General features: G+C 39.3%; 1 protein-coding gene across 1 annotated transcript; it reads left to right on the forward strand.

The window, feature by feature from the left end:
- The first annotated feature begins 2,921 nt into the window (after positions 1–2,921).
- si:ch73-361p23.3 (tumor necrosis factor receptor superfamily member 9) lies at positions 2,922–8,306 on the forward strand. The gene is made up of 7 exons (XM_061220696.1): positions 2,922–3,256; positions 3,384–3,494; positions 3,830–3,961; positions 4,436–4,508; positions 4,784–5,007; positions 5,441–5,554; positions 5,859–8,306. The coding sequence occupies exons 1-7, from the start codon at positions 3,166–3,168 to the stop codon at positions 5,939–5,941; spliced, it is 828 nt and encodes a 275-aa protein (XP_061076680.1). The 5' UTR covers positions 2,922–3,165; the 3' UTR covers positions 5,942–8,306.
- The last annotated feature ends 3,796 nt before the right edge of the window (positions 8,307–12,102 follow it).

A 12,102-nucleotide genomic window follows, 5' to 3' on the forward strand; every position in this document is an offset into this window, starting at 1 on the left:
ATGAAAATCTCTTATTTATTCACACATTGTAACACAATCAATTTGCTCATTTTAAAAACTTGTTTAGTTTTAATTTAAAAGAAAACAATGTATTTATTTTTTATTTTTTACATGATACCATTTGTTTCCTTAGCTGAAGGCACATGATCAAGGCCCGTCATAGCCATACGGAAGAGTTGCGAGTAGGTGCTCGGTGCAGAGTGCAAGCGTGTCTTACTGTTTGCATGTTATTTTTTTGTCCTACCGTTACACGGGAAATGAAGGTGACGTTTAAAGATCTTGAAAGTCCTTTTTCCTACTGTTCTATTTTTACTGAAGCAAAACCCTAAAAATCTCAATCACCCAAACAGGAAACCACATGCTTGGTTTATTAGCAACATCAGTTGGTACCACTAATACCTGTCAATTAACCAGTTGTTCTTCAACTAAGATCTTGGAGAGAAAGTCTTGCAAATGACTGCAGAACTTCCTCTACTACTTGAAAGCAAGTTTAATTTCATAACACATTAGCATGTTAGTTGAACATGCATTTATATTTCTCTGAAATGTCTTCCATTTTTTTGATGCTTCAGCAGAATACAGCCTTTTACTGTATGTAAACAAATTGTTGCTACTTGCTGGTAAACCTTTATCATATCAGCATCATTTTAAAATGTTCATTTCAGAAAGTATATTTCTTGACATTTCTGATTCTGAAATTATGATTACTGATTTCACCATTTAGTATAGGCTTATTCCCCACACAAAATAGGGGCCTGAAAATTTGTTCCAGAATGTCATTATGTTTGTGTAGTTGTCCGCGGACAGTTTAAAGTTCATTTAGACGGTTTAAAGTTAATTTAGATGCTGTGTGATCTGGCTTCCTCCTGGTGGAAACCTGTCATCACGTAGTTGCAAACCCAGCAGTCTCGGTGCAAAGCTTGTCATTTCCTGACCAGAAAAGCCACATATCCTCCCTGTCTCTCTTTACAGGCAGACCTGGGCCTGGAGGATCTAATTTCCGTTCAATCGAGAGCTGCCCTCATTCATGCTCCGCCCCTTACAAGAAATTCTGCGACGGAGGACATTTTAAGTGATGAATCTCTCTGTTAGCAAGCCAGAGAGGTTTTTCCTGAAAGTCTCCACCCAAAGCCCATAATGTGTTCTTACCAGTGTCTTCTCTCCTTCAGCTTCCTTTCCTCTGGTGTAACACATTTTTGTAAAGGATATATAGCAACTGTCACAGTGCAATTTGACACATACACTCTGTGAGCTCTTTATTAGGTATTTATTCAACTTCTTTTTTAGACTTATTGATCTTCTGCTGCTGTAGCCTCTCCACTTAAGAGGTTTGACACATCGTGTGTTCAGAGATGCTCTTCTGCATATCACTGTTGTAATGCATGGTAATTTGCATTACTGTCACCTTCCGTTCAGCTTCAACTAGTCTGGCCTTCTCCTCTGACCTCCCTCATTAACAGCGTACAAAAGGGATATGGGGGTTAAAATATATGTGTGTTAAAATATGGGGAGGGATTCTGCAGTGGTAGGCAAGTCAATCCACCACTGAGGAACAGGCGTGAACGTGCAGCTCGACCGCCTGGTGAAGGGACCACAAGGCGTGTAGGGCGGGCTGCAGCATTCTGGGTTTAGGTCTGTTTTATGCATGCCCAGTCCCCAAAACAAAGAATCAAGTTGATTTATTTTCCTTCAGACAAGTAAGCAATTTAATTTATTATTGCAAATAATTTCGTTTTGTGAAAATGTGGTCAGAAAGGCGTGGAAGATATAATTTTTGCACACCTCGGGGGGTGTCATATGGTGGTTTGCAGTTAAAAAACAAAGAATTGGACCATTTCTCATCAATAATATTTTGCCAATGAACTTTGTATTTTAATGAAGATATGATTATATCGTGTTGCCAAGAACTGTCAGGCGAAGATGATACCGATTCAGTACATCATTGGATGATATATACAGTACACGCTATACGCTATTTTGATGGAGGTGTGGGTACGTGACGTGTTACCGGAAAAATGGTGTGACTTGGCCATTAATGCTCTTCGAACTGTCTTGAATAAAACTCTGCAACATGCTCCAAACTTATGGTAGATCAGGAAGGAAGTTACGCTGTCTGCCCATATAGTGTGACTTTTTGCATATACGTATTTTCTGCAGAGGTGTTGCAATTCTTTATGGGGATTTTTTTGGGTTCTTAATGGATCTTATCTCTTAACTGAAGATGGAAAACAAGTTTTCTTGTGCCCTTAGAACAGAACAGAGGAGGTGACAGCACCTGCACTGAGACCTTGCAGTAGAGCATCCTTGCCAAGCCAAGGACCAGTGTGCTAACCTGACCAAACCAGTCTCAAACTAACCCCCCCCCGCCCAGTCAAGGGTCAGGCAAAGAGGCTTAGCTTGGCTCTTCAGTCCAAAGGGAAACTGTTAGTGTACACCAGACTATTAAATTATATCAGGCTTTGAGTCTCTGAATTATCTCCTTCATTCTCTTCCCCCAGATGAGCTTTTCCTTTCTCACACCAGTTTCTTCACTGTTTAGTTCTGTTTTTATCTTTTTTTAACTTTCTAGTTTCATAAAGTATTTAAAATGTCAATATTTTCTACCCTTTTCATACAAATGTGCATTCCCTTTAAATAAAAAATCCAGAGAATGAAGTCAATGCTGTTATAGTATAAATATGCTTTAATATGGACATTTAAGTTTGGATAGACGCATTTCTCGGACGCATTTGCTCTGTCCCTTTCACAGTACTATATGAGTCTTGCAACTGCAGTTTCTGTGTAAGTCAAAATAGGAAAATTGTGGAGGCAGCTTGGGAGTTCCCCAAGACTGAAATCAAAAGGCTGATAGCCTGCAGAGAGCGAGAGAAACTGCAGGCTGGAAAAGTCTAGTCCTTCATTTTACTCTGGTTTGTCAAAGGTGAAGGTGTGGGCTATAACTGCAGCATACGACTACCTGTATCATTAGCATCATTTCAGAAATGCTTAGAGGCACTGTGTAGCTGTTTCCTACTCTGAGCCTGAGTCAACTGCTTCCTTTGAGGATAAAAAACGAGACAAACGAAGAAATACAGCCTGAATGTGGTCTCCTTTGTTCATAACAGTCAAAGGCATTTCTGGTCTTCACTTAAAGAGGAGCAATACTGAACAACTGCACGCACAAGTATGGGCTTTCTCCAAGAAAAAGTGCTATGCTGCCTAATGTGGATCTGCGTTTGCTTGAAGGGAAATTATGGTGAACACATATGTAAAGCAGGTACAGTACCAGCACATCTTAATTCTCCTAGCGCAGTGGGTTGCTTTCTTCAACTGCTTTATGTTAAGATTTTTCTATTAGCAAGAGTGATGATGATGTTGAAAAATTAAATTAACCTTTTTTTTAGGTGAGATGAAAGAACACAACAGTGGAAACTGCATACCCTGCTTAGATTTACAGTATCAGTCAACACCCAATAAAGAAAGCTTCTGTAGAACTTGTGGGACTTGTTTTGAAGGTATGACAGAGATCCACTTTTCACATGTATTTTCTTTGGTTGTAACATATAATAACAACTACTCTCTGTCTGTTGGTCCATCTATCTTTGCCTTTCTATACATTTACCATATACATGGACAACACAGAATAGTATAAATGAGGATATGTAATGATGGTTAAAGGATAAGTTCTGAGGATATTCTAACTGCTGAAAGGCTGGAGGGTTCTCACCATGTGTCAAACCACAGAAACTCAGATGGGCTACACATTCTGGTTTTCCGGCATCCCACCTCTGTGAATATCAACATGTCTGTCAATTTATGAATGAAAACCTCTCTTTCGATTTTTTTCCAGAAATGGGAAGTGAGCTTATTTCAAAGTGTACAAAGACAGCCAATACGAAGTGCCAGTGCCGAAAGGGATTTGTCCCAAAAAGAGGCAGCAGTTCCTGCAAGTGCGACAAGGGTTCTGAGTTGGATGACACCAGTAAGAACTGGCTCGATGGTGGCTGTTTTTCTAGACATCCTACATGCTTTGTACATTTCTAAAGCCCTATACACTGTTGAGTGCTTTAGCCTTTTATATGTTTTATGTTTAAAAAACACATTTGTAAAATGTTATGCCATGTTTTTTCCCCTTTGCCTATACCAAGTACCTGAACTTAGACTGTGGCTTACATACTGGTGCAGACCAAGCAGGGGTCAAAACTTTAATCATGTTGTTTTATATGACTGTTTGCTTGACAAGTGCATTTTTTTTACCCCATTGGCAAATCTTGAGATGAGTAAAACTGTCTCAAAAAGTAATATTAATAAGATTTGAAATCTAAATGTAAGACTACAATACTTGATGAGACTGACTTTTTGCAGTGCAGTATAGCTTTTTTGTATTATATCTAAGTTACTTAGAAAGTGTTTGATAGACTTGCATTTCTTTGTTATTGAAGGAAATCTGTTTCAGGGAAGAACTGTCGACGATGTCCAGCCGGATACTTCAACACTGAGGCTGGCAAGAAATGCACACCATGGACAGAGTATGCCAAACGTGTTCATTCTGAAAATGTTATAGCATTTGTCCAATCAACAGTCATGTCAAACAGATAATGAAAAGGGAACATGAAAGTCAATCAGGGTAGCATGCCCTTTGAGACACAGAGAGAGTATATTTCATGACTGTAGTCCTGTTTCTATTCTTTGAGTCATTCAGAGTCTGGATTGAAGTCTGGTTTTCTATTCTTGAAGAACGAGATAACTCTTTCTTCTGTGGGACATGTCTGGATGTAACTTTTATGTTGTCTCTCTGAACCAGCTGTGGGAAGCAGGGGGTGAAGACCAATGGCTCTCACCAGCAGAACGTGGTCTGCCATGAGGGTCCGTGGACTTCTGCCCCGGCCCGTGAGGGGAAGCACCTCAGCGCGCCCGTGGCTGTCCCTATGACTCCGCCCCTTACCGCCACCACCCCCACCCCTCCCGCCTTTCCCTTCACCACCTCCGTCTCTATAAGGACAACTCGGCCACCAGGGCACAACTCTGGTGGGTACTACTTATGCAGTCCCCATGAGATTAACTGCTTGTTTAGACAAAATAGGAATAATATAATGGACGGATTTACTAAAATACTATTTTAAAAAATGTATATTCATCCATTTTCATCTATTTCAACCACATGCAAATGGGCGGATACAATATTTTATAGTGTATAATATATATATTTTCCCAAATCTTTTGACAAAATGTATTATTAGACAAAGGGAGACTGAGTAAACACAAAAACACATTATTACTTAATTTATTTAATGAAAAAAAAAGCTATCAAACACCCATATCAACCACTGTAGGTTCTGTTTTTGAATTTTATTGTGTTTACAAAAGAATCCGGAGATTGCAAATAGCTTATTCCCAGTAGAGGTGTGACACTGCACCCATTAGCCTGAGCTCACTACAGTAAGTGCCTCTGGCTCTGCAGGTTTCCCAGGCTACACCATCGCTGTGCCACCAGTGCTCCTTCTGATCCTTCTGTCTCCTATCATCTGCAAGAAACTCATCATTCCTTTCATCCAGAACTATAAGAAGAAGGCAGGTACATATTCGCTTCATGTGTAGTATTTTAATGCATTGTGTGATGCATAAGCCAAATGTCCACAATTGATCCACAACTGTTATTACATTACACTTATTTCTCTTTTATCCAAAGCGACTTACAGTTGATTTTACTAAGCGGGGGCCAATCCCCTCCCCTAGAGCGATGTCAGGTTATGGGCCTTGCTTAAGGGCCCACTGCTGCGATCCCAGTCCAGGAACTTAACCACTAGGCCATAGGCTGTCATGGTGGCCTGTGTTGACTGTGTGTCAGGTTTGTGTGGTCTCGTCCCTGCTCTCTCCAGACACACCCTGCCGCAGACCCGTAGAGGAGAGTGGAGACAGCAGCCGTTCTTCGCTGGTGAAGTCAAGCCTGGGTCAGCCATGACATCACACGCAGTCCTCTCAAACAGTCCTAAACTATCTCAGCATTTCTCATTGGGTGTTTCCTGATCTCCTTGTGGGTAGGAGTCTTGCCCACTAAATAAATAATTAGTTAATTAGTGCTTAAGAAAATGCCAGTTTATTATCCCTCATATGGGCATGCCAATCACAAGTCACCACTGATTCATACACAAATTCTAGCTGTCTATATTATTTGGCTCAAATATGTTTTAGGACTGTGAAATTTGTATGCAGCTGTTTGTTCTGTTTGTGGATTTACCCTTTATTTTTGTTTTGTAGTCTTTCTTCTGTAAGACTTTCCAAAGATTCTGCATGTTGTAGAGGTTATGGTGTTTAATCATGACATGGTAAGTGACTATAATTCATGGAACACACCACTCAAAATAAGTTTTTTAAATTTTTCTTGTATACATTTTAGCAAATGCTGATTGTGTAGATTGTTGTGATCACGCACAATATATAATCTTCATCATATGAAATAAGTTGTGTGGGATGCATGTTGTGTTGTTATATCCATTTATTATTAGACTTACCTCACTTTTTGGGCTTAGAACCTACAGTAGATACCCTGATACTCGGTTTGCCCAATTTAGCCAAGGAGATTACATTTTGTCAGTAAAATAGTTACTAATAGTTACTTCTCCATGGTCTCATATAGTAGATCGGGCTCCAAATGGAGGCAGTAATTCAAATGTAATTCATCTAAGTCTGTGTAGATTGTGTTAATACAGTTTTAACATTTAATAAAAATAAATAAATGATATAAACTTCTTGCTAGGAGGTATCAATAGCTAGCTACTTAGCACATGTAAATGAGGACTATAGTAACTAAACCTGGCCAACAAATGTTTGCTCACCAGCCTGCTGGAAACTATTTGTTTTCATTTGTAGAAAGGGGAAAACTGCACTATTTCATTTTAGTATATTCTAGGCCAGACTTTAGTATATTCTAAGAATCTACTAAGAAGGCAGACAAGTACATCTCAGAACAATGGTGTTGCAATTCCATCAGAGAAAGATGCAATGATTGCAGCAATGACCCTTGGAAAGTAATAGGCTTTAAAATATATCTGTATTTACTGTACAGTTGGCTGTAGTAGCAGTGGGGTAAGGTCAAAGCTGAGAAACACGGGGAAGTACATTAAGAAACAGGATGAAATCACCAATCCACTCAACACTGGATGAAACTTAACTAAACTAACAAATCGGATTGGCTCTGGAAAAAACCTAAAAATCTCAAACTCACTTTGCTTTCCGAACGCTCTAAAGATAGGGCACCTGAGGTTGAAACTTGAACCAATGACTGCATCAGGTTTGGTAATGTTCAGTCCCGGAGGACGTTCTATTTTCCTTTTGATTAGGAAGTGAAATACACTTTACCTACTCAGCTTAGGTGACTACTCTTCTGCATTGCAATTTAAAATGTTTTAGGCCAGTTTTGTAGACACAGATTCACAGACACGAGCTTAGTCTGGGACTAAATTGGGTTTTGTATGCTGAATCTCCAGTCTACGCCTAGGATTAATCAGTGTCTGTGAAGCCGTCTGTCTGTGCAGTTGAAATTGTACTTCCCTCTAGGGTCTTTCAGCGAACTTATCCCTGGTTATGGGTATGCACTTTGTTGTACGTCGCTCTGAATAAGAGCATCTGCCAAATGCCAATAATGTAATGTAATGTAATGTAAGCCGGGCCCTAAATGTTCAGAGTTTTAGTGATGTGTTTCTACCTGGCACAGTGACTGATGCAACTCTTATCCAAATGTATGTTTTAATAATAATAATAATAATAATAATAATAATAATAATAATGAAACCACGGGGAAGCCCTTACAAAAACAAGGGCTGCAGTTCAACTGTCGATGTAATGATTTAAATGATTATTTTGGACATAGTTTTGCACACACTTGTTTTTTTATTGCAATATTACTGTAGTGACAATGCAGTTTAACTACTTAATATACAGTATTCAAGAAGTTTTTTTTGGATGGAAGTACATAACTCTGATCACACACAGTGCAGCCTTCATGAACAGGGGTGGGAGTTTGTGTGTGTGTGTGTGTGTGTGTGATTTTTTCTTCTTTTTTTTTGGGTGTTGCCCTTCTGAGATAAGTGCTGCTGAATGGGAAGGTGGGTCAACTATGATGTGTGGGTCCAGGGACCTGTTCCACAAAGCAGGGTTACTGAGTTAGCTGGATAATTGCATGATGTAAAGTCCCAAACAACATGCATTTGCTTCAGTCCATGTTCCTGATTTGGGTGAGGTCAAACTGAGGGCATCCGCAGTCTGACCGCAGTTCTGCACCATCTGGTGGTACCAGCAAAAAATGTGACATGTTAATAACTGCATTTGTTTTGTGCCTTAAAAGGTTGTATAATTGTTGTATGACAAATAAATGTTGTTTTTGTAAATGTATTGGATTAGACTTTGTTGTGTTTCAACTCTTATTTTCATCTTAATAAAGATGAGGTAAGAAGGGAATGCTCCTGGAAGGACTTAAGAATGCATCAAGTCTAAGTAGTCTTGTATTGTATTACATACTAGGCAGTATATAGTATGGTTTGGTGTTTCCGAACCTGGTCCCGAACTCCGAATGAGTTTCTGTTCAGCTGCAACAACCTTTTGTGTAATGTACTTCCAGATTATGTAGTTAATACTACTGATTCTAAAAGCATCAATCAAACCCACCATTCAGCCTCTTTTTCCAAGACTGAAAAGATGAAATATTTGAAGTCTTTGTTTGTAATGCTTCATAGCCAAAAAACCGTTTAGTTCCCCATTATACTCAATACATTTTCCAGTACATCCCAGTTTTTTTTCCTGTTGCAACACAATGCCTACCTCCACTCCATGCCTTTCAATTTGGTTTGTCCTACTGTCTCACTGAGCACTTTATTAGGTAGACTAAGAGGGTAGTCCAATCTTAACATTAGGACAGCTTTAATTTTATGATTAATTCAATGTTGATGCATGCAGCACTTGAGTTCACATTAATTTATTTTACTCTTTCCCACAAAGTATTTAAAATAAACACACTTCTGTGACATATAAACTGTGATATATAGCTTTGCTAATTCTACTATAGGGTCCTCATCTATTTTGCAGTAACATTATTTATTACATTCCAGGTATTATTCCTCCACACCTGATTTCCATTCTCATGCTGCTCTCAATCTAATTGTCTGCACCTGTCTACACCTGCATATAAAGCTCAGTTCCATCTCATGTCTTTGCAAAATTGTTGCCTCCTGTTCCTCAGTGCAGCGCTTTAGCGTCTTTGTCTACCCGTTACAATCCAAGCCTGTTTATTGGCCAAAGATTATTGACTTCTGTTTTGTTGACCATTGGCTGCCTGTACCACAACTTTGCCTGCTGTCTTTGTGCTTTTGCCCCGTGGAGCAGACTTCAGTCTTGACTCTTGCGCCGTCATCGACCCTGAGCCTGCCTACCATCCGCCTGTACTTCTGCCCCGCTGACAGCTTTCCTGGCTACCGGACTTTTTGCATGGTGTACCGATTACGAGACTGCCTTCTCCCTCAGTATTATACTTTGGTTTTTGGCTGGATTTTACATGTATAAACATTGCTTGTTTTTTGACTACGCTCACTGAACATTCCCTGAATAAAGCCCTGACGGGATTTTATTACACCCCTGTTTCTGAGTCGTGCATTTTGGGTCCAACCCCCCCCCCCCCATGCACCCGTCTCATTTTTGGTGTGATATGAATGTTTAACAAAGAGATATATGTATACACATTTTAAACAAAATAATTTTAGTGGACTGTAAAAGTTATTGTTGGGTAAAAGTAAACTGCCCTGGCCTCACATTTTCTGTGGAATTATTTTTGTATTGCACTTACAAGGAAACACCATTAAATTGAGTACATTCCAGACACGAGGGAGTTTTGTGGGCAGATGCCAGCTCCTCTGCGATGGTAAAGTTTGCATTTGCATTTGGGGAAACCGTCTAAAATAATCCCATCTTAAATTTATATTTCCTACATACAGTCATTTACATTGAGCTTAATTAAATTAAGTTTTCTCCTGGGACTCCGTTTCCCACAATTCCCTGCTCAGGAATGATTAGTTACTCTTGGTTTCTGACCTTACAGTGAATTTTTTATTCACTCTGAAATTCCTACTGATTTCATTTTAGTTATACAACTTTCTTGTGTTACCTCTATGTTCTAAATGGCTTTTGGAAATTCTAATGTATTCTGCCATTAGCCAGATGAGTGACAACACTGCAGCAGGCTTATTGAGCATGACCTCCCCTCCAAAACATGTTGCCAAATTGTTTTTTAATCTCAGTTATCTCAAAAACATTCTGGATATTGGATGTACTTATAGGAATATTTTGAAACATCTTCACACCATCAACTAAATTCTTAAGTTGACTTCACTCCATGTTTTCTTTTGAAGAGGTGTTATCTGCAACAGAAAGGTAATTGTTATGGACTGATTTCCCCAGTACCCGTGAGGAGGAGTTGAGCCTCAGCCGTGGGGCTGCAGGAAACAGTACTGAAAAGCCAATGACATTTTGTGAGTCACTGTATCTGGCTGGCAGTTAACTGTTAACGACTTGGTTTAATGTTACATTCTTGGAAAATAGTTGTTTTTGACATGACATGATCTCTTCTCTCCCTCCCTGTCTCTGTCCTTCTCTTCCTCCCTCTCTCTTACTCGTCTCGATCCCTACCTCTTTCTGTCTCTCCCCCTCATCTCTCTCTCTCTCTCTCTCTCTCAATTGTTTCAATTCAATTAAATTCAAAATGGCATGACAAATTAGAACACTTGTATTGCCAATCTCTCCCTCTCTCTCTTTCTCTCTTTCTCTCTCCCTCTCTCTCTCTGTCTGTCTCTCTCTCTCCCTCTCTCTGTCTGTGTCTCCCCCCCTCTCTCTCTCTATCTGGCCATTCTCTCAAGAAACACAAAAGGAGGATGGAACAGCAAGTGACTCAGGACTGTGTTGACATGATTATTGCTTTTTGCCTTCTACATAAAGAATGCTATTCTGATGGAATTCAGAGACAAACGTGCTGTTAATGGACTGCTGCGTGTGAAAGAGAATTAATGATTAAAGAAAGAGGTTGCTTTCTGTTTATTTCGGTTTCCGCAGGGTGCAACTAACTCTTATATGGATGGGGTGGATACGTGTGTCTGTTGTAGAGCCTTAACCTTATTTAAGAGTGACTGTGTGTAGGGCAGAGATATAGCGTTTGTGCATGCATTGTGTGCTTACTTGTGTGACAAATTCTGCATATATTGTTCCTAGTACAATGGTGCACATTTTTTCAACTGTACTCCTTATTTCCACCCCTGTCCTTGTCACCCTCTTGTGGCTATGTGTGTTCCTACTGCCTTTTGTTCCTTGCCTACAAAACACCTTGACTCTCTTATTATGTTAAGATTTTATGATCTGTTTTACATTTGGGGTCAAACTGAACCCAAAATTTGAAAAGAACACAAAAATATTGTTATAGAAAATGTTTGACATTTGTGTCACCTTCTTATTGTCTCCTAAATTACACGCCTTTTATCCATAAATACGGCATTTATGTGAAACTATGAGAAACATATGATTTTAGAGCCTAAGGAACAGTAGGTGAACGCTTGGCACCTGTATGGGAAAATTATATATTGTACATTTTCTTACATTTTATGCAGTTACAGAGGGTCAAAATAGCGCTGCACAACACAATATTACGCAAAGTTAGCTCAGGACTTGCATTTTTACTATTTAATCCCACCATATTAGAAAAATCATACAGTATCAATTTAAAAAAGCATTAACTGGTTTTTAAGAGATGTCAAACACTGAATGGGGTCAATTGCCCCCAAACACAATAGGAGGGTTAAATACACTCTCTGAGCACTTCATTAGGTAGACTAAGAGGGTAGTCCAATCTTAACATTAGCACAGAGAAAATTAATTCATTTTAACATTATTAGATTATAGACTATATATATTATAGAAAAAGAGGAAAAAGGCACTGTGGTACAAGAATGACTAAGCTTTACTGCGGTCATAAACATGACTTCCGGCAACATGCTGAACCTGGGGAAGGGGGCAGGGGGCGATGATGTTCACAAGAATTTTACTGTTTCCCACAAAATATTTAATAGAAACACAGGTCTGAGGAAATCA

This window comes from Conger conger, chromosome 14 (genome assembly GCF_963514075.1).
Source record: "Conger conger chromosome 14, fConCon1.1, whole genome shotgun sequence".
NCBI classification, from domain to species: Eukaryota; Metazoa; Chordata; class Actinopteri; order Anguilliformes; family Congridae; genus Conger; species Conger conger.